We start from the raw sequence: 27,629 nt of genomic DNA, 5'->3' as shown, positions 1-27,629 counted from the left end.
AAGAGTCCTGGCCTCGCACAAGTAACGATTAATGGCTTCTTTCCTTTTCCCCACTGCTTCCTCCCCAGAATGTGGTTCCCCCTCAGACCCCGCATCCAAAGACTGCGGATAACACCACCCCCACGGTGTCTGTGTCCTTCCCGCCCTACGAGTCGCTCTGAGGCCGGGGTGACAAGGCACCCGTGAGCTTAGGGCGAGGCGGTGAGAGGAGGGAAATGAGCACGTTGCTGTGTCTTCCCCTCGCACCGGCACAGCGGGAGCCCTGCGGACTTCCAGGAGGGACGAGCCCGAGAACGGAGCCGCTGCTCCCCGCCAGGGCTGGCGGAGGGAGCTTCGCGAGATCCCGCCAGCGCCGCGGCCGTTCTCGCGAGGTTTCCGCCCGGCTGCGGGCGCGGCGGCTCCATGCGCTCGGAGCGGGAGGCAGCGCCGGGGCCGGGCCGAGGCGGCAGCCGCGACCCGCGGCCCATGGACGCCCCGCTGCTGCAGGAGTCGCCGCGCCGCGACGCGGACGCTCTGCCGAACCCGGCGTCGCCGCCTTCCCCGCCGTCCCCGCTGCCGCCGCCGCCGCTTCACCCGGCGCCGGGGAAGCAGCGGGAGGAGAAGAAAACGGCGCTGAGCAAAGTGAGGGGGCGCGAGCGCGGCGCGGGGATCGGGCGGGGGCGGCCCCGGTGATGGGAGAGGATGGGAGGGGAGGCTGCAGTGAGGAGACAGACCGAGCCTGATCTCAGCAGGTTCGTGTGTTTGTAACGTACTCTTCATCTGCAGAATGGGGGTGTTCATTCCCTGGAGCGTTGGGAGACCCCCAGCTTCAGCGCTGGAAATCATTTCACCTTTAATTGAGAAGTCAAGGCCGGCTGTTGCTGTGGCAAATCAGCTTTTGTCAAGGGCAAGGTCACATCTCTCTTCTCCCTCTTTATTCGAGCACCTTTCAAATGATACTTGGAGGCTGTAACAGGTTGTCCAGGGATGTCAGTCTCCCTGGCTGGAGACATTCAGAACGCACCTGGACATGTTCCTGTGGCACCTGCTCGAGGTGACCGTGCCCTGGCAGGGGGGTTGGACCAGCGATGCCTTCCAACCCTGACAGTCCTGTGAGTCTTTCAGTACTGTGAGATTTGATTTATTCCTGGGGGGTTTTTAATTGATAAACTGAAGCACTAAAAATTACTGTAATTCAGAGCTCAGTTAAGTTAAATTCAGATATTTAAGTACTCAGAAATTAAAAAGATTGCCTGAAGCTGGATGGCCGTTTTACTGCTTTCTGTGCTGGCATCATTCAGCCAGGGGATTCTACACAGTTTCCTGGCCTTTATTATTGGGCAGTTTAGTATTTGGGTGTGGTGGGTTGACTCCTGGTGGCTGACCTCCAGCCAGGTGCTCTTGCACTCCTCCCTCAGCAAGACCCAGGAATAAGGTATGATGTAAAAAACAAAATGTCATCACAGGAAAAACTGACACAGCTGAGGGAGTACCTCATAGCGGCTTCTTACAGCTTTCTCACAAAGGAAAATGGAGGGACAGGCACTGATACTTTCTCTCTGGTGGCCAGTGAGTGACAGGATGCAAAGGAATGGCAGGAAGCTGTGTCTGGGGAGGTTTAGGTCCCATGTAGAAAGACGTTCTTCACCCAGAGGATGGTTGGGCACTAGAACAGGCTCCCGGGGAAAATGGTCAGCACTAAGCCTGACAGAGCTCAAGGAACATTTGGTCAATGCTCTCAGGTACATGCTGTGATTCTTGGAGCAGGGCCAGGAGCAGGACTTCAATGGTCCTTGTGGGTCCCTTCTAACCAGGATACAGTATGGTTCTAACATGGAGAGAATTAATTTACTTGATGGCTAATTAAAAATAAGAGAGGACTGTTGACAAAAAAAGATTGCAACTAAAACACCTTCCCACTTCCTCTCTTCCTTCCCAGGCTGAACCTCCTGTGCCTGGAACCACTGCAGAAGGATGAGGAATGGAGGTTGCAGACAGGACATAACCGCTCCTCTCTGCTGCTCCTTCTCCCTCACACTCCTTCCCTCCTCTGGCATGGGGGACCTGACATGGGACACAGTGGGATACAGTCCTTCATGCTGTGCTGCAGGAGTGTCCCTCCCACATGCTGCAGTTGTTCATGACCTGCTGCAGCATGAGTCTCCTTCATGGGCTGCAGGCCTTCAGGATAAACCTGATTTAGTGTGGGCTCCTGTGCACAGGCTGCAGGACCCTTCAGGGCATCTCCGCTTTCGGTGGCATGGGGTCCCTCATGGGCTGCAGGTGGATGTCTGCTGCACTGTGGTCCCTCATGGCATGTGGGGGAACAGTGTGCCTCACCATGATCTCCTTCAAGGGACTCTGCTTTGGCACTTAGAGCACCTCCTCCCCTCCTTCTCTTCTTTTTTATCTGCAGGGCTGTGTCTTACACTTTTTTGCTGCCCTTACTCCTCTGTCTCACCCACTGCTGTGCTGCCTTTCCTGTCCATTCTTAAATACCTTTCCCAGAGTCACCTCCACCTTGTCTTAAGCTGCTCAGCTGTGCCCTGGGGTGGATCCATTGGAGCTGGCTGCACTCAGCACTGGGCAGCCCTCAGCATCCTCTCAGGGGCTGCCCTAAAAAACCCCTGCCAGGAGCAGTTGAACACAGCCACCTATTACACTAAAATACTGCTGTAACAAGACTTAAAAGCTAGTTTAAATCATTTTTTAGAGGTACTTTAATTTTTTATGTAATCAATATCTATTCGGTTGTTGATGGTTAAGTTGCAATGCTTCTCAGGCTGTTCATTAGAATATATCACCTATCCTACAGTTTTAAAACAATTGCAGAAACTGAGTCACGGAATTTGTGCCATCTGTTTCTACAGCATTTAGATCAAATATAAATGTCCATTTCTTTTTTATATATGCAGGTGGTTATTCGAAGGCTTCCTCCTTGTCTCACTAAGGAGCAACTGGAGGAACAGCTGCATCCTCTACCTGCCCATGATTATTTTGAGTTTTGCACTGCTGATCCCAGGTGAGGATGAGTTTTTTCTGTAGGTTTTCAGGTGCTGAAAACCTAATCAAGGTATTTGGGACATTCCAAATCATATGTTTTCCCTCTTTTTATTATTTTTGTTTAGTTACTGTTATGGCCCTCCTCAGAAGGTGGGGATAACCCAGGTTCTTGATACTATGTCTCTTGGGGCATATTGGTGTGAAACGGCACTGAATGATCAGTATTTGTAAATAAACAATGTAGTGTTTATTCTAGAACAACTTGGTTACAAAGGAAAACGGGTATGGAGCTGTTTTGGTGGTTATTATCTATAACAATACAACATGAAAGCATTGCAATATGAAAGTGCAACAACATTACACATGGTTACACAGGGAGAAAGAAAGAAGGAGAAAGAAAGAAAGAAAGAGCAAGAGTGTGAAGCACAAAAGAAAAACAAAGTATAAGAGTATGAGGATCTCACCACCCGTAGGTCCTGCAGTAAGACTTGATTGCTGTGCAATCTTGGATCCACATCTGGCAGGAGGAGTGGGGTGGGAAGTCCTGAATAAGTGGTGGGGAGAAGATGGATGGAACACACCATCTCTTGGGTCTAGATGCACTCAGGTTCAGGTGAATATAAATCCCACCCCTCTGCAGTGGGGAGCTTGATGTAAGAATGTGGATCAGGGCACACCTTCTAAGACAGCACAGCTGCCCATCCTGGCAGTGCAGTTGAGTCATTTGAGCCCCCTTATGTCCCATCAGTAGAGATGAACACACTCAGGTCACACAAGAACTCCCCTCCCCAGCATTTCCCTGGGGGAAGGATGGGGAGCCCCACAGCCCAGGGCTTGTGCAAGGGAGCACAACTTAGCATGATAAGGGGCACAATCCTCTGCACAGGATCCAGCTCCTATCTCACTCACAGCCCATCATTCACCCTGTGTCTTACCAGATCAGTGGTTTAGCCATTACACAACTAAAGCTTCACCTACTCCATCTCAGCCAAGCACCCTGGGGTCTCCACAAATGAAGAATGTGTTTGAGTCATTGTCCCTTAACAGTTCAGTCTACTTAAAATATTTCTGAAAGCTGGTTGCATATGCAGAAACAATGGCATTCCTGCCCTTTTCCTTTACACTGGAGATTTTAAAATGAAAATTTTTTTTATATGAATAGGGCATAATGTAGTTTGAAACCCTGATGTTTCTTTTAATCTGCATTGGTAAACTGTAACAGCCTGCTTAATTGGCTGTAAGATTCAGTCTGGGGCAAACAATCACAGAATGTTTTCATGAGTCCCATTTGAGTTTAATTTCTTTGTTTATCTGCATGGGTTTTTATGTGCTTCATACAATTTTTAAAATAATCTGGTTTTATTCATTTTTGTCTCATGCAAAATTACAAAAGAAGAAATATTGGTTGATTTAAATTATATCAGAATTCCTGGTATAGTTATATAATTTTCTCAGTATCACAGTGGTAAAATGCAATTCCCTTTTGAATAAATCAGTTTCCAGAAGAGAAACAAAACACCATGTATGCTCAATCTTCATGTGTTCTGAAAAACTGAAGTATATAATCCATCTTGTCATATCTTATTGTGTGGTGAATCATCCCTGCACTGGCTTGAGATTCTTTCCACTGACTACAGAGGGATCCTGGCTCTTTATTGCTGGCCAAATTTCGAATTCAGTGGTTCTCTCACAGTCAGTTTCACAGTCAAGAAGAAATAAATGTTTATTTAAGAAAATTATGTCAGTTTCTGACCTAGGTAGTAGCACATAAGTGTAGCAACAAAATAGTAGGTGCTTCAGCTTTTCTGTTAAAACCACAAAGGATATGAAATGAGGAAATAAGAGAATTTATTCTGATTGTCAGTCTTTGTAATACCTTACATTGCTCTTCTGAACTTTGTCATCTCTGTTTCCAAATGGGCTTCTTTAAGACTTTTGCCCCAGCTGTTCATTTGGTAAGACGAAAATACCAAAGGCAAACTCTGAAGAAGAGTCAGTTCTCACTGTGTTTAGATGCACAAATGCCACTTAACAGTTTAAAAAATTCCAATTTTAATTTTCAGAAAAAGTTTGCATAAGAATTTAGGGAGTTGACCTGTTTAGAAAAGAGAAGGCATTGGCAACAGTTGTATATATATGGTTTCATTTTCTCTCCTATGTGATGAAATTTGGATTACCCAAAAATCTTGCTGTTCACTCATTTAATTGCATCTATGGCAGGTCAGCAATGAAAGATACTGGTTTTTCTCTCATGCTGGTATTTGTCATGTTATTCTCTTCTGTCTTCACAAATCTGAACTCACTAAAAAAAATGCATTTAAGTTTGAATTTTTCATCACGAAATGTTTTGTACTCGCTCCTTTTTTTCTTCATCCTGCTTTTTAAAAAATGTGTTTTCAGACAAAAGATGGATTTTTTCAGAATGGGTTTATCTTTACCAGGTTTGTATGGCTACAGCTTCTTTCAGCAAACTACACAGCTTATATGGGCATTTCACTGCCATTCTGAAGTGTTGGCTTGGCTGATTATTTGTCTTTTGACTGGCTCAAGATCACCTTGCCTCTTTTGTCCCCTTTGTTGAAATGCTGGCACATACCCATGTATATCTTTTTATGAGTCATCTCTTTGCATTACCCACTCAGGAATATACAGTAAACTTTGAGAAAGTAAAAGTTTAATCCAAGTTAATCTCAGTCTTCTCTTACCCAGCATAGAACACTTTTTGAGCATTTTATTGCCATAGTCTGTCATGTTATGGACAGTTCACAAGATTTCGGCAAACTCTGTGCATGTGTCTTCATGTCATTCCAGCTAACAGGAAAAGCTACAGGACAAGCTGGGCATGTTTTCTCTGTCTTCACTAAATAGCTTTTTTCTAGATCCTGTACCATGTGCATAGTGGCAAGCAATCCAGAGAATTCAGTGATAACAAAACCAAGCGAAGAACAGAAATGTCATGTCACCCAATGAGAAGGATTTGAAGAAGCTGCTCAGTGAAGAGGATCTGTTTGTTGGAAAGGGAAAAGGGCATAGAGATACTTTGGTGCAGAAGCAGATGAGTTTCCTTAAGAGCTGTAACATCTCCATTTAACCACGTGGGATGTAACTACATCACAGAAGTTTCTATACGCTCATTCAGATTTTAGAACTTGTCAGAAATTCATGCCACGAATGATGGATGTTGGAAATGGGTCAGGAGCAGTTAGACAGATAGTTATTTAGACAAATATTTATGTATGAAAACGTATTAAACACAAGGTATGAGTTTAGTATTACAAAGTCCCTAGGCTGAAGATACTTGTAGTTATGAACTGGGTGAAGTATTTGTACATTTCCCCCTTTTTAATAAACTTTCTCTTGGCATTCTCTATTAGTTGCTGTTGGTAAAGACACTGTTGGTCTAGACCACTAGAGAGGTCTAACTGTAGCTCCTTCTACGTTTTTATTTCCAAGATAATTCATCCTAAAGGACAAAACAAACAAAGACATGCATATCAACTCCAGTTTCTCTTTTTTGTAATCTTTATAATATCCTCATAAGTGTTACCTTTAAGTTTACAATATTCTATTATAGGCAAGCTATGAAACTTCTACAAATTTCATGTGATTAATGTAATTTTCAGTTTTTCAGTTACATCCATTTCAGTAAAATCATTTCAGAAAGTGACTTGTGTTTCGTTCATTTTTTCAGATTCATCTGATTCACTGCATTACATTCATTTTCTCTTGCATATTGACATCAAAATGCAAACAAAATACTGTTTATAGATGATAATAAAGACTCTGCCTTCCTGATAGACTGTTGTGTACTCAGACTTCAAATATTAACTATTTTTTTCAAATACTCTCTCCTTTTTGCCTACTTATAAAGGTTCCTGGGCTTGTTCCAAAGATTTAACTAATCATGTCAAGTGATTGATCTCTGGCCCTTCAAGGTCTGGGTAATCTCTCTGGACTGGCACTGAGTGCTGGGAATTGTTGGTAGTGTTGTGAGTTTTGAAAGGAAAGAAATCTGAACACAAGCTTTGCTTGCATGAAAACAGTTCAAGTAGTCATTGCCATGCCATGTATCACAGAGAGTAATAAAGCTCTTCCAAAGAGCATTCCTCCTTTCCCCTCCATTACTTCTTCCCAATGTTGTGTTCAGGATTATTGTAGATGAACAGCACTAACACTATAGGATGTAGGTTTGCACCAAGGACCTGCAGCACTGAAGGGGCAGTGCCTTTAGTGCTTCAAGGGAACCACCACTTTTGTGTTCTGGGTGAAATAATTGACAAGCTTTGATTGACACAACTCTAGTTGTTTCTGCTTTCTCTGCCAGGCAAACTGCTCATTTATAGCTGTTCAAGGAAAGACTAAGTTTATTTGAAATTGTGCCAGTTCCACTCATTATGTGAATGACCACATAAGATGACAAGGATGAAGGCCAGGGAATTTTAGCTTGACGTGACAATGTTAATGATGCGTTATCAATTACTGTATGAATGGGTGGAGGAGTTATTTGACTCCAAAATTTAGTTGTAGAGCTCTATGTAGATGTAAGTATATATTTTATAAATTCCCACCTAGATTCACAAGTTGATAAGTATTTTACTAAGATGAGATTACTGGTTTTATTATAGTTTATATGTTGCTGTGTAGACTGTAAATAAGTATTTGAAATTGCATTCCTGTATATCAATCTTTTTACACAATTGTGTTAAAAGATATTTTGTAGAAGAAGTAAACATTTAGAATGTGTTTGTTATTAAAGTTGCTAGAAAAATAAGGACTTAAAGAGATGATAGTCTAAAGTGTTACAGAAATAAATGTACCCTGAAAGACTGAATACCTTTGAATGCAGAGCAGAAAAAAAAAAAAAAAAAAGAAACTGTTGGAATGAATAAATGTGTACACTGAGACTCATCTGGGTTATTTCCATAGAGATTGCTCCAAGTGCCGACATGTGCAGTGCATCTGTCCAAGACATTATACGCATGGAAAGCAGCATTATAGACAACAAACATATGGCAAAATGGAACCAGCTCTCTGATGATAAAACTGAATTTCAGATCCTGAATTAAATCTGTGGTGGTAGATACTTCAAAAGAAGAGATACCCAGGGTTCACTGGCCCTTTTGTAGGACTCAGCTGGAAGACAAAATCCTGAAGAGTAAAGAGTATTTTAGCCAGTAACTGCTAAATACTAAGTACAAAAGTCAAGCAAGAGTGTTTCTTCCTAGGAGGGGTTTATCAGCCTCAGATAGCCTGTAGCCCTGTCCATTCTTTGCTGCATGACCATGCTGTTGAGTTCTGAATGGATAGGTAAAGGCATAATCCAGGGTGGAGAGTAGCTGCTGGAAGTCAGGTGTCTGAAACCTACAGTAAAAGTGATATATATGCAAGCCAGTGCTAAGTATTTTGAATTTGCTAGGTTCAGTTAGCTTTCCACCTAGAATGTTAATTTTACTCACTCTTTTAGGCACACTGCACACTTTGCTGGGTAAGAAGCCTAAGACAAGGGTTTGGAACACTCAGTTGGGTGGGTTTTGTGCTCGAAGCACTGAGAGCTAACTCACATGCATATGAGAACCAACTCTTGTAGAAGTGGCTCCATCAGAGAAGGAACTTGTAATGGCTAAGCATTGTAACAGCTTTGTTTCTGCAACCTTCTACCCTGATACATAGCAACAGTAATGGACAGACTGTGTCACTGTGCTGCACATCAATATCCTGCTGTGCTCAACCATGCAAATATTGTATATTTCTGCTGATGTATGTGAAGTTCTTGAAGATGTTAATAATGTATAACAACAATACTAGATCCCTTACTTGCAAAGTAAATTCTAAATCTCTGTTTTCCAGAGTCCTGTTTATACAGACTCAGTTCTTTCTTACTAATAAGTGCTTAATAACCATATCAAATGTTCCTCAGTTTTGAAAGATATTCACTCTGTTAAAGCTGAAAAAGCTAGAAAAATATGATGTTGTGTACCAGGAAAAGATCATGCTGCCAAAGCAGGTGAAAGAGATGGCGTTGATATACCAGCAAAAGGAAACAAGGAAGGGGCAAGCCTTTGTATTTTTGGTTCTGTTTCACAGTGTGTCCAACTGTAAGGTTCTAAGTTCCTACAGGAAAAAAAAAATCCAACTGTATGATGAAGCTGCTTGCTGTGCACCAAGGCAGAGAAGTGCCACAGTGTTGTAGGAGTGGACCCTTTTCCAAGTAGCAGTCTTTAACCTACAGAAAGTTTTAGTATTTTACAAAAGCTGAAGATGGAAAGAACAGTGAAGTAGTTATTTAGACTAGGGACTAAAACTCAGTTCCTCAATCTCGGATAATAATAACTGGAATGAAAAATAATGTTCCCTCAAGATTCCTGACTTGTGTGATGAATATTTAGCACTTCAAGTGTACAATCATATCAGTCTAATGTCAGGCCTCATTTAATTTAAAAGCATATGAAACATAAGAATAGTGCTGTTGATATGACAGAGAAGGAAGTTTCCTTCTTCATGGGAGCCCCCATTATCTGAGACTTTTTTACTGTTGTAGCCGTTAGGCAGCACAGTGACATTCCAGTACAGCTATAGATTGCCACAATAAAATTCCCTCCTTTACTTGTACATTTTAAAATACATCTTTTAACGCGTGTAATTATGAAAAGTGTTAAATTTTGTCTTCCTTGAAATCAATGAATCGAGAAGAAATCTTTCTAGATCTGCTTTGCATCTTGGTGGTAACTCTACAGCCATGCTATAGCATCTTTCAGCCCTGGCCATGCCCTAGCAGGCATTTTTACAGTTACCCACTTACAGTTCATGCAATGCTGATCCTATCCTAGAATGTCAAAATGTACTGGGTATATATGGATAAAGTGGCTCTTTCTCTCTTCCTTGGAAGTAGTTTATCCTCTTCATGCTGTAGAAACACTTAATAACTGGTATGCAGAGCATCTAAATAAGCCTCTAAATAAGCATCTGAACAATAGCCATCTAAATAAGCTTCTAAAAAAGCCCTCTAGGTTGTTTTGGTTTTTAAACATTTCTTCTGGCTACAGGATCAAACACAAAATTGATGGGTGTACAAAACCATTGGTTACTGACAGCACTGGTCTTTATGGTCTCCTCCTAACACTGTAAGTGGAATCCATATGGATGCCTATTTTAAAAAGAAAGAATTACTGGGGAGCAGTGTTGCTTTGAGCTGCCACATGCATGGATCCTGTGATCCAATCCAATTCATATTTTTGCTCTTTCCCACTCATTGTGAAATCTGATTTTGCAAGAGCTATGGGATTGAAATACAACTGCAACTCTGTGTTTTTCTTGTCTCCTGGTGCCAGTGGTGAGTTGGTCTGAAGACAGGCCATAGGAGACAATGGAATTATGAACACAGATATTTTAAAAATATTTGCTTGTGTTAAGATTTGTTCAAAAACCTGTAGTCATCATTACGTCAGTTTAAGACAAACTGACTTTTATAAATAACAGTTGCAGGAGTTTAAAGCATATACATGCCATGACTCACAGTAACTTAGCTGATGGGTTCTAATTCATTAAATTACCTCAGTTTCATCATGGTTGTAGTGTGCCAGCCCTGAGGTTTTTATCAGGCACATTGAATGTTTACCCATGGAGTGGGATCTCTGCCAATAAATTCTTGAAGAATCAGAATTATTTTAAGTACCTGTTTCTTTTGCTAGAAATGCTTTGGATTTTCACAGCAACTGTTGGTCACAACTAGGCATTGCATGTACATTGATAACACATGGATGTCCGATGGAGTTTATTTATTTGTGTATAATTCAGTCAATTGTATTGCCAACTATTAGGTTTTTTATTCTTTCCTAAAGGTGGAAATCTGTTTAAATACAGTGACAGCCTGGAAGTTACCCCTTCACTGCAGTCTTTTACTTAACCTTTTCTGTTTCAGTGACAAAAGACTTTATCTTAGTATGCCCAAGAAGTTCCCCAAAATCACTGCTGTTATTCATATCTCTTAAATTAGGAAATATTAAAGTTTTGATCCTGTACAATTGGAAATGTATATTCTGCAATTTAGGGGGACAAAATAAACTGGAAATATTTGTGTCAGTTCAGAATAAATTTCACAGTTGCATACAGAACTCTGATGTTCTGTTAGTTTTTATCAGATACATATATATAATTAGATATGTAAATGTAAAGGCTGCTTAAGGTAGCAGTTTCTCAAAGAAGATGAGAAGTACAATGTTATCCCTCTGGTTTTATGTTTTCCCTAGCCCTGAAAAGAACATTAAGTAACAGAAAATAAAATTGTTTCTTGTTGCAGCCTTTATCCTCATCTCTACTCAAGAGCATACATTAACTTTAGAAATCCTGAGGACATCCTTCTTTTTAGAGATCGCTTTGATGGCTTTGTCTTCATTGATAATAAAGGTTGGACTATCTGTAAGATATTAAATGTATATATATACATAAACCATTTTAGAGCATCAGTTTGCTTCCTTTTTGCTAGTTATGCCATTATTTCCTCACTATGCAGTTAATTACATAAAAATATGCTAACATTTATCACTTAAAATATAATAAAGTGTAAAATATATTTGTCCATGCAATCTTGCTTGTCTGTGTGGTGTGCATGCTTTATGTGCATTCTTGTACTTTAGACAATGCACTGTCAAGATCATACTAAGAAAATTACCTTATGCAAGCTTCACAATTCACTACAATAGTAACTGAACACGTGAGCATGGTTTTTTACATCTTCAGTGTTTCTGAGATAAAGTTCTGCCACTTACTCCTGTTTGGAAAAAGCAAGACGAAACCTTCAACATTTCGGTTGCCCACTTTTATGACATGTAGAGATTGAATTTTTAGGGCCGTGAGTTGAGTTCTGAGAACAAGAATGGCAAAGCTGAGTACCAGTTTTAAGATGTTCTGTCTGTAAATGTTTGCCCAACAAAAGAAAAAGTCTGTAATGTAGGTGTGGATAAATCCAGGTCTCCTGCAGGATTATGAAACTGCCATCAATAAGAAGTGGTTTAGCAGAACTTCAGCGTTCCTTGCCTCATTGGGGCATACCTTCTATAAAAAATTGTGTAGGTTGTGTAAAATAGACATAGATTTGTGGCTCTCTTGTACGGACATTTTCTGTTCTGTACACTCAGTGTTGCAGAGGTCCTGTGAAAAGTAGTCCTGCCCACTCTTACTAGAAATGGAACTCTAAAGAAGTTGTCAAACTTATGAATTTCTTTTCAGCATTTCCTACCTGAAATGTTTTATTTGCTTCTAATATCCCTCAGATTTGGATGTTTTTTGTAGAGATGAAGAACAATACATTTCCTAGCAGTGTGCATTTCCCAGATTTAAAATTCTTGGTGTTTTAAGATTAAAAACTAGAAAGAAGTTATTTTTATGATTCTGCTAAGACTTGACTTTGCTTAAATTCATCACATTCTTCAATGTTATGCTGGACTGAAGCCAAAATACTCTGTAAAACTGACCGTGGACACAGTTGACCAGTTTGACATGATTGCTTGTACAGTTAAAGAGTACAAGATTTGATCAGAAATGCTCTCTGGTGAGGCTTGTGGCAGCATTGCATTATGAGTCTAAAACTGAAACAAGGCTCAGCAGGTTCAGTAAGGTTAACAGATATTCTGGCAAACTGAAGACCAGTTTTCTGTGGACTTGAGCAAAGTGTAATCTTGAACCTGCTGCAAGTGGAAACCAAGTGAAATCCAAACCCCACACACACTTCTGACTCCAGTCCAAAGAAGAAGCCAATGTTTAAGGCACAACTCAAAGCAAAGAATCCTGCCAGTAAACACAGGTGGGAGTTGCACAGTGCATCGTAAACAGGGAAGTGTCACACAATTCTATGTGCTGAGTTTTACAGTTCTGGTTCTGAAAGGAGATGCTTTGTTGTTTTATTACATATTACCCAAGTTTTTTTGGGTTTTTTTTTTGGCTTTTAGGCAACAAAGCCTTAGAAAAGCAACTCAACAGTTTCAGATTGATTTCCCAATAGTACTTACTGTCAGACTCAGATTTTGTGGTAGATTTTTCTAATCAATGTCTGTGAATAATTAAAAGGGAACTATAAATAATAATGCAAGAATTTTATTTTGCAACACTAGTCACCCTCATTTTCAGTCTTGTCACCATGCCCAAATAAAAGATAATTTTTTTTTTTTTTTTACCTCTACATGTAACTTTTCATTAGAAGTTTAGGAGTGAATTGTAGAAACATTTACTTTTGTTTTCACATGAGACTTCCCACAAACACATGTCTGAGTTTTGAAAATCTTACTTGAAGGTAGGGAATGTTTCTCCCCCTCAAAAGATTGAGGATTGATTTCTTTTAAGGTTTGGAATATCCTGCAGTGGTTGAGTTTGCTCCATTCCAGAAGATTTCAAAAAAGAAGCTGAAGAAGAAAGATGCCAAAGCTGGGAGCATTGAAGATGGTAAACATCTTTTCTTGACGTTACAGTGGAAAATTTCTGTTACACATTGCAAAGTGTTAACATAATCCAAAAATTTTTCTTCACAGATCCAGAATATAGGAAATTTTTAGAGAATTATTGTGCTGATGAAGAGAAGATCTGTGCCAATCCTGAGATTCTTTTGGGAGAGATTGAGGCCAAAACAAGGGAACTCATTGGTCTGTTTTCTTGATTTTTCTTATTATTGAGAATATTCAATATCTTATATCTTTCTGATATTACCTGCAACAGCTGACCTGTTTAGTCTAACAGATTTTTAATACCAATTTGTTTTCCAGGCGAGTAGTTGCAGTAAACCTTTAAGTCTCTATGCATGAAATCACTTGGCTTCACTTGAACTTTTGCATGCACACTCAATGTCTTCAGAAATAGGCCCTTAGTAATTCTGAGTACTTTCAGATGTATTAGTAGGTGGAATATTTATTTTTAAAATACAAAATATCTGAATACTTAACCATTGATCCCTCATATTAGCTGCTTTTATTAAGAAACATGAAATGATCTCTCTCTGTTCTCATGGTCAAGATTCTGGAAAAAGCTCTGAAAGTAAGGCAACACCTTGTTTTCTGTATGCATGCAGCATGACTTCCACAGTCCTGGGGGGGAATTTTAAGTAAGGTGAGCACTGAAATCTTCAGTGCTAGTATGCAGTTTTCAGGATGACATGGAATTTTGATGTGTCTTCAAGTAATAAGATGCAGAACACTTAGTCTTTCCTTAGGTGTGACAATTGAGTAGGAAATAAAATTGACCTTTCTTGTAATTTCTTCACAGTGAAAAAGTGGCCAACTCTTTTGGTTAGAATCGTAGGATCATTTAGGTTGGAAGCTTGCTGTTCGAGAACATCGAGTACAACCATTAACTCAACCATGCCCCCAGATGCCACAACTGCCCATCTTTTAAATACCTCCAGGGACAGTAACTCCACCGTATCCCTGGGCAGCCTGTTCCAGTACTTGACAGTCTCTTGTGAAGAAATTTTTCTTAGTATCCAATATAAATCTGCTCAGTTGCATCTTGAGGCCATTTCCCCTTTCCTGTCACTTGTTACTGCTGTTTGAGAGGTGACTGGAGAGATTTGGAACTCAAATAGTTTAGAGGAAATGGAAATGGACGTTTAGATAACTCTGTTATCAATAAAACTTGTTTGTTGCTATTTTAGATGGGGAAGTCACCCAGTAATTTTTATTTACCCCAAATCTTCCATGGTATTTGACAGCAGAGTAAAGGCAGTAAAAAAAATTTAATAAGTTTGCAATTTACAAAAAGTTTACGGTTTCAAGAAGATTTATTTACTAAAAATATTTTGTAAGTGAAGATGATTAATCTTGAGAGTTGCAAATTTCTGAGTAGCAATATTAACTGAAGGCAGCTTTACATTAAGACTTTTGGTGTTTCATTTCTATTAAATCAGAGTAAATCAAACGAGTTGCTTTATTTGGCCTGCCATTCAAAGCTGTGGCCATTGCTATCAATACAAAACCAAAGATTTCTTCAGCAGGTAGCACGTTTATAGCAAAACTATCTAAGGGTTTAGCTGTGTGTCCAGTTTCAAAGGTGTTATGCCTACTGATGTCAATGAAGGTTGTGCCCAAGACTTTGCTGGCAGAATCGAGCCTCACATGCTCAGCATTTCTCCATGTGAAGTTACTGAAACCAACATGTTTTATGCATCATGCTAGATGCATTGGCTGTTCAGTTTTCATGTGACAGAGAGATGTGAAAGAGATTTTCTCTGTAGCAAGATGAAGATAAGCTGTTTTTTCTGGTTGGTTTGTAGACAGCAAGATAAAATGTAAAGTTTTGCTGACACGGCTCTTCCAAAAAATTTGGTAATTTATTTTCTTTTAAAGATTCTTAAACATTTTTAAGAAAATGCTCCTAGGTTTGTATTTGCAGAAAAGCCCATAAATAAGATGGGTAAGATTCAAGTTTGATAAACGTTTTTTTTCCATTCTTCTTTTGGTAGTACTCATCACACTGCCTCTCTCCCTTGAACTTCAAGTTATAATTTCTCATTAAACCTCTTGCACTACAGTCTTAGTCATGACTAGGGTCAAGTTCTGAACTCTCAACGCAGCTTATCCTCTCCCCAGATCTTCCAGTTACAATTTGTGATCTCTTTCAGCACATAAAGGTGCCCAGAAGCAGCCACTGCTCAGGCAGGGGAACTTAGGGAGTAGGAGAGAGAGGCAAAACTCAGATCTGAGGGACTGGAAGGGGGCTCTGGGGACCTAAAAACTTGTCAAGAATGATGGGCAGGTGGGAGGATGGGGAGGCATGGAAAATCTAGAGGTAGAGGGAGGAAAATATAAAATCAACAATCTTCATTAGTTGTTGATTCCTACCATTGATATTTACTAAAAAGAAACAGTGACTCAATCCTATCAGCCTTCCCATTCATAACTGTGTAACAAAGTTTTGTTATTAATGAATGGGTTGCCCCTAGCAGAATCCGACTTTCAATGCAAAAAGGTTTAAATGTTTTTGGACTATGAATTGTGTCTAGATTTTGGTCATGTCATTTCAAATATGTTGAAAACTTGTTTAATTCTTTTTTTCTTTTAAATTTTGTCATGCATTTCAATAGGGAATGTTTTTCTGTGGTTTGAGGGAGAATCCAATACATAACTGTAGACCAATTTCAAGTAGTAAACATTTTCTATTCTGGGACATCTAAAACTGACAAAATTTGTTGTAACTACTCACATCTGTAAGCACAGGCTGAATTGAAGTCTGAGTTCGGTACTGATAGTCATGAATAAAGAATTTGATAAGGAACATGACAAAGAATTTGATTATGTTCTCCAAGTTTTTGTAGAATTTGGGGATGGTTCAGACAGGTGACTTGGTTTCAGAGCATGGAGACAGCTCTGTAACAAAATAATAGCTGTGTGATCCAGTAGACAAGACCCTTTATTAGCAATTTGGGAAGCCAGAGCTTTATTTGATCTGCTGATACTTTGCTATGTAACGTGGGACAAACTGCTTATCTCTTATTCCTCTTGTTTTCCCACGGAAAGATGAATACTAAATGTCAGGTAAATGAAAATGTTATATGAGACTGAAAATGTTTCCTTCATGATGCGCTTTGACAACTGGGATTGAAAAGTGCTATGTGAGATTATGGTAATATGGGCTGTATATGAAAAACAATATATCTGGGTTTTGATGTACAAAAGTATAAAGTAGGAATAGATTCTGAACACATTTCTTTATTTTTTTGGTGAAATAACCATTCAATTTGCAAGAGAGAAAAGCCATTCTCATGAAATGAAAGGATACAATCTTTAATTAAACATCAGATAATCATGCAACGTATTTCTGTTGCTTCTAATGCTAACAGGAAAAAAGCAATGAAGTGTTTCTAAAGCAGAATGATGGAAATGCCTTCAAAAATACATGAAACAAATAGGTTTATCAATGATTTAGCTCCCTTTCAGATAAAGCTAGAAAAAGGGGGTTAATACTAAAGTAAAGAAATGAGTACATTTTAGGAGTTGAACACTATATCACAAATTTTTTGTGTTTTAGCTAGAAGAACAACACCCCTTTTGGAATATATTAAAAATAGAAAATTAGAAAAGCAGGTACGTTCAGACTTTTGCCTGAAGTTCCACATTTACATTTCATGTGGTTTTCTGTTGGACAATTTACAATTAATCATTATTGAACTCTTCAGAGAATACGAGAAGAGAAAAGAGAAGAACGAAGGCGGAGAGAATTGGAGAAGAAACGTTTGCGGGAGGAAGAGAAAAGGAAGCGCAGAGAAGAGGAAAGACGTAAAAGAAAAGAAGTGGAGAAACAAAAGAAGATTTCTGAAAAAGAAATAAGGATCAAGGTAACTGAGATCAATGAAAAAAATTATTCTTCTTTTGAAGTTATTCAGAAGTTCTTTGGTATCTCAGTGTTTTTTAGTGTATAACAGCACAGTGTGGAGACACCAAACCAGTTTTTGACTGGAAGGGACAGTATTGTAGGGCTTTGACTGTGTGGTTTCAAAGTGTGACTGATGGCCTTACCTACCATGATGTGCTGGTGCACTTACAGCAGGTAACTTAAATATCTTCATAGAACTCTGCTGCATTCTATGCCAGCATTACCTCACAGAAGCAAATTGTTCTCTGCCAGCCCACTGGAAGATTCTTGTGAGTTTGATCCCCAGGTGGGCCAGTCACTTAAGACTTGGACTTGATCATTCTTGTGGGTCTCTTCTAACTTAGAATATTTTGTGATTCTGTATTTCTGTGAAATATAACTTTAACAATTTTTGTCATGCAAATCTTCATTTGGCCATGTGTACAGAGACACATTTATGTTTATGCTCAGAACTGATGTATTTTAATTGTATGCTTTAGCCAAGTTATAGCAAAGTCTTGCTAATTTCAAGTTGCACTGCCTTTCAACAATCTGAATGGATTTTAATGACATCACTTAGGAGGGTGTATCTTGTGCTATGAAGTCAGACCATATAAAACCATCTTATTTGGATAAGATGACATAGATAAAACTGTTCATCTGAACCAAATTTTGTGTTATTGAAAAGGCTTTATAGGGTTTCAGAACAGGAAATTTGGTATAAGAATCTGTGGCATAAAGCAAGAATACACAGACTTGACTCAGATTTAGTGTGGTGAGAAGCCACAGAACTGTGGACGTCTTTCCTCATTTCTTCTTGGAAAACAGTTTTCTTCACCTGAAAGTATAAAAATAGTAAATTCTGAAGCTGAATTACATGTTTTTCATATCTTGGCATTAAAAACCCTAGAAGTTAATAAGAAAAGGGACTTAATCCTTAAAATACATTATCTAAAATTGCTTGTCCAAAAAGCCCCAGTATTTATGACATATCTGTGGTGATATGACCCTGAAAGCTATTTCTGACTCTGAAAGAAAAGGAAAATATTACCTGTGAGAAACATTATAGAAGTTTTAAACATTGGAGAAGAATAACCTGTGCTCCTTTCAGAAATGAAATGGTGGAATGGAAAGACTGAGATGTTCTGGCTAGAATTGATATGTTAGGGTAATAAATTGAGACAGTTGGTCCTTCTATAAAGATTATGCCTGTGATACTATACACTGCTGAAACCCTGTGTGGATTGCTGTGAAAGGAACAAACTTCTTGAAAATCCTAATCTTCAAGGTGAAAATATAATGACTTCTCTTCTGCTAATGTCACAAGTTTTTCCTCCTCTGTATCTGTGTCAGGATGTACTAAGCACCTACTTCTACATGTCTGTCTATCCCAAGGAATTCATGTGACACACGTTTTATATATAATAATTCAAGGGGTGAAGTATTAATCCTACTCTCTTTGTAGTATTGTAGAGGTTCTGCTTCTTATTTTATGGGCAATGACATTGAGTTCTGTTGCATGATTTCTAAGAAACCATAGACCATAATAATGTCTTTATATTTATAACCCAGGAGAGAAGAGTAGGTAAGTGCTCTGAGAAGAATAGGTAAGTGCTTTCTCCAGTATTCTCAGCATATTTGAAAGTGTGCAGTTGAGTGACTGTTAATGACTGTCACTCCTTAGTAAATCTAAGCCACCCTTTTAAAATAGCTTTAAATTTCATACTTTGTAAAATACATTCCTAACGTGTAAATAAGGTATCTCCAATCTTAGCAGGTTACTGATATATTTAGTATTTGTTAAAATGTCTATACAATAGAGGAGAATAATTTTGCATCATAATATAAACAAATATCTCTTAGCTTCTCAAGAAGCCTGAAAAAGGAGATGAACTGGCCAGTGAAAAGCACAAAGAAAAAGGTGAAGAAGCTGACATTGAGGAAAACAAATGGGATAAATCACCTGGATCTGGAAGTATAAAATCCAAATCTTTGGAGAGCTCACTAAAAGAACTTAAGGAAAAGTAAGTAATATTTATCTTTTAGTCTATAATTTAGATCTTAAATGCTTAAATTCTTAAATATAAGTGGTGCATTGACAAGATGTTCTCTCACCAAAGAACCAATTTCTTTCTGTGTGTGAACAAATCTCTTCCTGCTGTTTCGGTAAAAGGTGTTTCATAACAGTTTACTGACCTGGTGGCAGTATTAGTGGACACAATTTATTATTAGTGAAATGCTATTAAATCCCAGATTGGAAGGATTTCTGCATGAAAATTCAAGTCATTCAAGTAAATTTGTTGTTATTTCACCTGTTCCCCATCAAGAGCTCAGGTAAGGCTCTCTTTCCATTACTCATGTCAAAGACTAAATTGGCCACAATGCCATACTTTCCCTTTACACATTGGTTGGCTGTAATAAACGTATAAATATGTTAGGTAAGTGGGACAACGGCAAAATAATGAAGATGTGAATGAAAGCCTTATGATAGACACATGCAGTAGGCTGTCTCTATCTCCCGCTGCCTTTTGTGTTACGTTTGCAATGGTAGGAACAAGAGGCATAGCTCCCTTCTGTTACTGCTGTAGCCTGGAAATGACTCATCTTACAAGTGTTTTCAGCCATTGGTTCTCTTTCTTGTCCTTTGGCACCTGAGTCCCTTCGCAAGCAGGATTTACCCATAAGATATATAAGATAAATAACTAAGAAAAATATGTGTCCTCTCAATGTTCCTGAAAACTTCCATGTCCTGTTGAAATTGAAAATATTCAGCAACTTCTTTGTTGATGGTCTTCAAGAAAGGAAACAGAACAGGCTCAACAGAAACACTTGCAGTGGCAAATTCAGTTGGTTGCTACTCATAGAATCTTTCAGGTTGAAAAGGATCCTTAAGATCATGGAGTCCAACTGTTAGCACAGCACTGCCAAACTGCCTCTATAAACTGTGTCCTTAAGTGCCACATCTATAAATCTTTTAAATACCTCCAGGGATTCTGATCCCACTACTTCCCCTGGCTTTTTATGGATTAAACTTTTGGTGGTGCCATGTAACATTGTTTGCTATTGATCCTGTAAGTTTAATAAGGCATTAGTGTAGATTTTGCTCATGTAAAATACAATCTGTTTGGCTGCACAGCTACAGTAAGCATTACCTTTTGTTTCCAAGTGCTGATTTCATCTTGATTTTTAGTGGGTAGGTAGCAAGCTATGAGCAATTTCAGCTGGATGGGGATTTAAAGTTGAAACTACTTTGTCACTGACTCAGAAACTGGTAATAAACTGTAACTGCCAAGTCTACCTGCAGGAGGCTGAATTGCCTGTTTGAAACCATGTCAACGGCTTGGTAGCAATAGCTTCCTACCACAAATCAAAATCTCAGTAGGTGCATAAGTCACATGGTGAAATACAGATTTGAAACTACACCAAACAGAAGTATGCTTCCATTCCCTTTACTTCCATTCATTTCTGCTTTCTCGGACTGCATAACTTTGTCTTCTACCCATACTCTGAAACTGCTTACCGTGCCATTTCACTCTTGCCTGCCTGTTCACTGTGGCTGAATTTCAGGAATCTACTTTAACTACTCTTTGAACAGGAGTTTGTATCCCTGTCACCTGCCTGCCTTCAGACACAGCACTTCGTTTCCAACAGTAACAGACAAGGGAAGAGACAATGTACCAGGCAACTCAATTTGTACTACCGCAACAAATTGAGGGGATCTTTCAGTCTTTTTGGAAGGTCATGCCCTGAGCCTTGCTAGGACTTGGAGTTAGGTTCTGGAATAGCGTATTAAACATGAAACAAAGCAACTTACAGCCACACACCCCTTGGGAGCTAACATAGTGTTCTATATAAATGTATCCATGCTACAGGTACAGGATCTGTGTAATTGTGGTTGGCTCAGGTGTCTGTGACAGCTGGGACTTTGCTTCCACTTGGTGAATGTGTAATGTTGACACAAACTCAGTCTGGTGAAATGCTGAATAACTTACCTCTCATTCAGGTTCTGCTCTGACTTTCAGCTCTTCCTGAGATAGGGATCCTCTTTTAGCAGCCCCACTAATGCCCAAGTTCATGACAGATGCTAACAATCTTCACATTTCTGTTATATGAAAAAAAGTTATATATATAGATACACTTTTATTTGTATTAAATAATTATTCATGAGAAGCATATCACTATTTGATCACTACACCATTAGAAAGTCTCCATCCTCTCTGATTCAATCTGCAGTTTCCCAAAATATGTGACTATCAAAAGTAACTTACTGTTTCACTTTTAAGTATTTATACATACGTAATAAATATTTGTATTTGTTCCTTTTGAAGTTCAATCTCTTTTGTAATCTTTCTTCATTATTTGCAGTTTGGCCGTATGAGAGAAACACCCATTTGCTGAACTGGAACAATGAAGTGAATAAGAGAGCTGAGAATTTATCAGACAGGCAGCAAAATGTTGCCAGTAGTCTTTATAATATAAACCATTTACAGCATAGCAAAAATTAAGTATCATGTTGTGGTAAGGTAATTGTGGAAATAAAGTATGCTAGGGCAGGCTAGATTACTTGGAGACACAATAAACAAAAGCCTGGAACATAAGTATTTATTTTCACATACGTCTTTTACAAGTTAAGATGTCAGTAAATTAATCTTTGTTATACAGAGGCATAAAATTTACAGATTGATACATGATACCTGCACAATTCCTTCAGATCCTGAATGTTCCTGTTCAAGGGAATACTTAAATGCATGACCCACCTCAACACCAGGCTACAAGAGCTAATAGTGCAGCATGTGTTTATGTGAAGGGTATGGGGGATTACTAGGAACTAGTAAGAGGAACTATTGATAGGATTTCAAAGAAGGATAGAAGGTGAAGAATGGGCTTTCCACAACAGTTGCACAAAAGCTTGGTGAAGCTTTGTCTGCTATTCTGAACTGAATGCATGGCCAAGGGCTAGACATACATGGGTGAGACATTCAGCATATAACCCCTTTGTAATGAGAAGAAAACAACCTTGCCGTATAACTTAGCTACACACTTACGAAGTCAAAGGAAGGCTTTGACTTGCATCTTTTTGTAACTCCTTTTTGCTGTTAATTGTTTGGATTTTCTTCCTTTTTATACATACTCATAGGTCACAAAATGATAGTGACAAAGAGCAAAGAGATTTGGACAGAAGATTTCGAGAAAAAGAACCTGAAAGACAAAGGTATCGACTGGATGATGGCAGAAAGCATAGAACTCACTATGAGTTTGACAAGTTTATGAGAAGGAATGAAGAAGAACTGAAATGGGGGAAAGGATACAATCAAGACAGAGGAAAGAAAGGGAACTACAGCTACAGCTTCACTGTGGAGGCAGTAGACAAACTGGGTAAAGAGGACAAGTGTGATGACATGGCATCCAAAAAGGAGCGCATAAGAAATAAGGTTCTTTTATTCATTTAGGATAATCTTTCATTAGTTAAATGTGGTTCGAGATCGCAGGTTTTAACTTCTGCAAATTCAGCATAAAGATGCTTTTTCAAAAGAATTCTTTATCTCATTTTCAGTAAAACCCATATTTCTTTCTGGGTTGTTGTCAAAGGACAAAAGCAGTTAAAATAAGTTAAGGTTACAGACTCTTTCATATTCACAATGTATAGAAGACTTTCTGTATTCATTTCAACCCTGTCATTTTATGAATACCATTCTTGGAAGCCTTACATTTTATAAGTGTATTAAAAATTGTTACATTTCTGATCTGTAATGAAATTTTAAAACTGTGGCATGTTAGCCTTTTAAAAATGTACTTCCATTACTCTCATAAAATAGTTACATTATGGATTTGCCAGGCATTGCTTGGTAGAGCAATAAGAACTTAAATAAATAGCTAATTCAGAGAGCGTGAATGTATGGATTCTTCAGTATTGCATACCTGCCAGTATGAAAATGCTGTCATTTCATCAGGATAAATTTATCCTCATAGCTGTTGTCTGGGAAAGAGCAGCTGCAAAACCAGTGTGAACAGGGCCTGTATCAGGGTGTATAGTAGAGGTGTCCCTTGTTGTCTTCAGAGATATGGGTATAGTTTTCCTCAGGCTGGCTGATTTCACAGATGTGCCAGAGTCTTTTCAGGATGTGGCTCTCCTTGTCAGCCCTATTCTCTCTCTCGTGATCCTAGATTTTCCACAAAAGATGACCAAAACACTTAGTGTAGAAATTTATTCTGCATGTGAAACTCTTCTTTCAAAGCAAGTGACTGATCTGTACCGTGGGCTAAGGCTGACAAGAGTAAACTGGTCACATGCAGAGTGAGTCTGCATGGAGCGTGTAGGGATCATGTTCAGGTGGACTCACTGTGCATGTCAAGGAAGTCATCTTGTGCAAACACAGAAAACTTGGTGTGCCCCAGGTTTGTTTTATGCAGAGGTCAGCTGGGCAGGATGGCTAAGATTTGTCTGCATTTACACATTAGCCACTTTCCTCAACGGTGGCTCTACTTTTTTCTGTAGAACAGACAGAAAAATGGCTAGTTCAGTAACAGGAAGATGGGAATTTTTTTCTTTCTCATTCTTGCTGTGCTCTTCTTGAAATCTGTAAAATTGATCTCCAGCCTTGGAACTGGATGGTGGGTCTTGGGGGCCTTTTTGGCAAGTGTTAAGAAGCTGCCCGCTTTTTATTTTTTTGCATTACACTTCTGGTAGCTTGCTGAATCCCTATTTAGGACTAAAATGCTAGATTTGTTCTCTAAAAAAATAAGCACCATCAGTAAGGTATTTTGCAGTGTGGTGACTCTTTTCCTTGGAGTATTTATCACATAGGTGAGATTAGGGGCTCAGTATTATGATTTAGGTATAGCATTGACAATGCCAACACGAGTTTTTAGTCAAAGATGGAATGTCGCTGTAGGACACAAAAGAAAGATGAAAGACTCCAAATATATCAGAAGGCAAAGAGCATAGAAAAAGGCTTTTATGGTCTAATTCTTACTATCTTTTATAAGGTGTTCTGATACAGACTTAACATGATTGGTGAATATGAACAACACCTCTCTAATCCCATTGGTTAAACTAGAGAAACAGCAAAACACCACCTGGAGAAAGATTGTTTGAGAAAGGATAGTTGTTTGCCAAGATTGTTTTGAGAAGAAACTTTCTTGAGAAATTTTTCCTTGGGAAAAAGTTAGCAGCTTCTAGCAGGTTAAAATCTCTCAGACCCAGAAATATCAGGCCCACAATGGAACTTCTTTCTGAAGTTTGTAGGAATTAATTAGAAAATGGGAAATTTCCAGTCTAAGTAACGTGATAGCTTTTATGCAAACCACAGGCTACAGAGGCTGTGGTACAAAAAGTCATTTGGACCCTTTATCATAAACTTTCTAATGGGCACTGCTTGTCAGAGGATTTACTTTTATGCAGCTGTTTGGGATATAGAAAGGTGTTTTATGCATTTCATACCACAGTGCAAAGAACTAACTAGAACAATCTAGTCATAAGGCTCAGTAGTGAATCTTGATATCTGGTCTAAAGAGAAGGAGAAAAAAAGTGAATGAAAAAAAGACAAGTGGGTCAAAAAAGATGAAAGAAAAAAGAAAAGGGGAAATGCAAATTGGGAATAAGAAAAAAGAATGAACAAAAATCCATAATTACTTCAAATTATGAAGGCAATTGAAAATTGGTGTAGTTTGATGTAGAACAATTTCAGTGCTCTGCCACTGTCTTTAAGTAGGCTGTTCGCTAAACTTAACACAAGAGTGATCAAAAAGCTCAGGTACTGGTGAGCTTTCAGTTGCTTCATAACATTATGTGAAAGTAAAAGACCCTTACCAGGGAAAGACTTTTTGAGCAGAGTTTCTAATTCGTGTGTTTTACTAATAAAATTTCAAAAAGAGTGCTCTGAAGAGCTACAGGGCATCACCATTTGCAGGTTTGAGGTATCTTTTCTGTGTAAACTGGCTCCTTCTTCCATTTTCTCAGGATCAGAGCAGCATGTGTATGATTGGGTCACTCACAGAGCCTGCACATGCTCAAATTGTACTTACTTGGCTTATTATCAGTGCATGAATTCCCCTGCTCTCATACTCAGTATGGAAGGCAAGATGAAGTGGAGCAATAACTGTGCAATTTTATTTTGATGTGTATAATTCAAATGTGCATTGCATGCTTAAATTCTGGTAATGATTGGGTAATGATTGATGATCACTTGAGGATAATTTTCTAGCTGCTACCTGCTGAGCTGTCCTCCGGTCTGTCTTGGATTTTTATGCTTATATATAATATTTTACATCCATCTGCAGAGTTGCAAGTGCACAGGCTATTGTTCTTCTCAGATGATGTTGAAGGTAGCAACATTTCTTTTGTTTTATTTGTAATACCATGTTTGATAATTGTCTGCAGTATTTCTCCTTGTTTATGCCAAATGTATCATAGGATCTTTAATTTCTACAGCATTTTTCATTTATTCAAAATGTTTGGCTCCCAAGAATAATGTTATAAGCAACACATATTGAATACTAGCTACTGAATACCCAATTTTCATTACACTCCATTTTTTCCTGGTTCTTATGAAATGTGAAGTAATTTAACACAAAATCTATTTTCTTCATAAAGATTAAAAAAATCTAAAATTCCACATATGTGTCCCACATGAGTTTCTCAGTGTTAACCATTATCTCCTTCCTTCTAGGATCGTCCAGCCATGCAGTTGTACCAGCCAGGAGCTCGCATCCGAACACATATGGGGCTTACAAGTAAAACCTATGACTGCAGTGGGAAATCCTTTGAAGATGCTCTTGATAAAAAGTATGAGGCAGATAATTCAGCTGGAGCTAGTTCTGAAAAGACTGAAGAAGTAGAATAAAACAATCTGGGGGAAAAGGCTTGTGAAAAGGGATGAATTTAAGATTCAGCATCATCACAAAAAATCCATTGGGCTGTTTCAGAACTCCACAGGCAATTGTAACAACAACGTAATAATAGATCTGCCTCTTACTTTCTGTAAAATAAAGGGAAGAACGACTGGAGATATATAAAATATCTTACAGCAAAGGAGTATTGTTGCTTGTTTACAAAAAGCAGCTCAGGCGCTCTTTGCCTAATTTAAAAGCAGTTCAAATATTTTATTAGATTTACCTTGAAATAGAAGACCCTCTAACAATTTTAAAGGAACATTTATAATAAGACTTTACAGAAGCTATGTCATCCTTTTGAGTCTAAAGAAATGAAATGTAAATTTGCATCAGTTTGAAATCTGAGGGTCCAGAGGGCCCCCCTCCTGCACATGGCAGGGGCAGGGGCTGCTGCAGGGTGTTTCAGTCAGACTCAGTGGGACCAGCCATGTGACAAAGCTCTGGAGCTCGTGGTGTTGGTAGGATGAGGCCCACAGTTTGCACAGTTGTGAGGAATGTCCTGTGGTATCTGTACCTCATGGTGTTTACACTGGTTTTCAATTAACCATAGTGTCAGATAAGTGTTAGTAAAGCTACAAGTATGTTGTTGGAGAGTTTGTCATTTTCTGAGCCACTTTTGCCTTTTATGTTTTAATAGATTCCTTGTGCTTAAAATGGAAGACAGCTAATGCAAACATCAGCACATTAACAATAAATCTGGTTTTAATTAATTAGCTGTTTTTTATGGTTCCGACACTGACTTTTGGACAAAAAAAAGTGGTTGTACAGTGATGACTTTTTATATGCTAATGTTTCATATAAGTTGCAGTAACAAGATTTGGAAAATGTAAGATACATGAACATACTGCAGTTTTATTTGTTAAAAAATTAAATGCACATGAATGTCAATTGCAAACTACCATTTTGTAAGATCTAGGCCAAAGTCTGCCCTCTAAGGCAGGCACATACACATGTGTGTGTGTGTGTGTGTGCGTGTGCGTGTGTGTGTGTGTCTTCTGTTCGTTTCAATGATTGACGTGTTTATGAAAGGACAGAATGTCTTCATTTATCTTTCATAGCTGAAAATTTATCAGTTGTCTGAAACTGAGGCCTGCTTTGTCACTGAAGTTAAATAGTAAGATATCAATTTATTTTTACATCTTCTCTGAACATTTTATTATTAAGCATAACATCTAATTGTCCTAGACTGAAAATTATTGTATTTTACCAGATATTAAGCATTAAATAGAATAAAAGCAAAAAAGATTTTGACTATGATTTTGAGATGTGATACTGTGCTATTTTTTCATCTATTACTCCAGAAAAAAAAATAAGTAAGATGCTATTATACTGCTTTGCATGCTTCAGAAGCAGATAAAAATACAGTTGAGAAGAATTTTAGTATCAGGCTATGTAAGTAGCTGCCAACTAAAATTACTTCAAGA

At 38.6% G+C, this 27,629-nt stretch overlaps 1 protein-coding gene across 1 annotated transcript; it reads left to right on the top strand.

Moving 5' to 3' along the window:
* The first annotated feature begins 367 nt into the window (after positions 1-367).
* Positions 368-27,462, top strand: UPF3A (UPF3A regulator of nonsense mediated mRNA decay). Its single transcript, XM_066176704.1, has 10 exons — positions 368-621; positions 2,895-3,001; positions 11,279-11,385; positions 13,318-13,416; positions 13,503-13,613; positions 16,990-17,045; positions 17,138-17,296; positions 19,177-19,337; positions 22,451-22,745; positions 25,983-27,462. The coding sequence occupies exons 1-10, from the start codon at positions 403-405 to the stop codon at positions 26,154-26,156; spliced, it is 1,488 nt and encodes a 495-aa protein (XP_066032801.1). The 5' UTR covers positions 368-402; the 3' UTR covers positions 26,157-27,462.
* The last annotated feature ends 167 nt before the right edge of the window (positions 27,463-27,629 follow it).

Source organism: Chamaea fasciata, unplaced genomic scaffold (assembly GCF_029207755.1).
Source record: "Chamaea fasciata isolate MVZ Bird 193981 ecotype frontalis unplaced genomic scaffold, bChaFas1.0.hap1 SCAF_2, whole genome shotgun sequence".
NCBI lineage: Eukaryota > Metazoa > Chordata > Aves > Passeriformes > Sylviidae > Chamaea > Chamaea fasciata.
This window is presented reverse-complemented; position numbering and strand designations above follow the sequence as displayed.

Coding starts and splice junctions, on each gene's coding strand:
- UPF3A (XM_066176704.1), top strand. CDS start 403: ATGCGCTCGGAGCGGGAGGCAGCGCCGGGGCCGGGCCGAGGCGGCAGC. Junction 3,002..11,278: donor TTTTGCACTGCTGATCCCAG/GTGAGGATGAGT, acceptor TTCTTGTTGCAG/CCTTTATCCTCATCTCTACT. Junction 17,046..17,137: donor ATAGAAAATTAGAAAAGCAG/GTACGTTCAGAC, acceptor TGAACTCTTCAG/AGAATACGAGAAGAGAAAAG.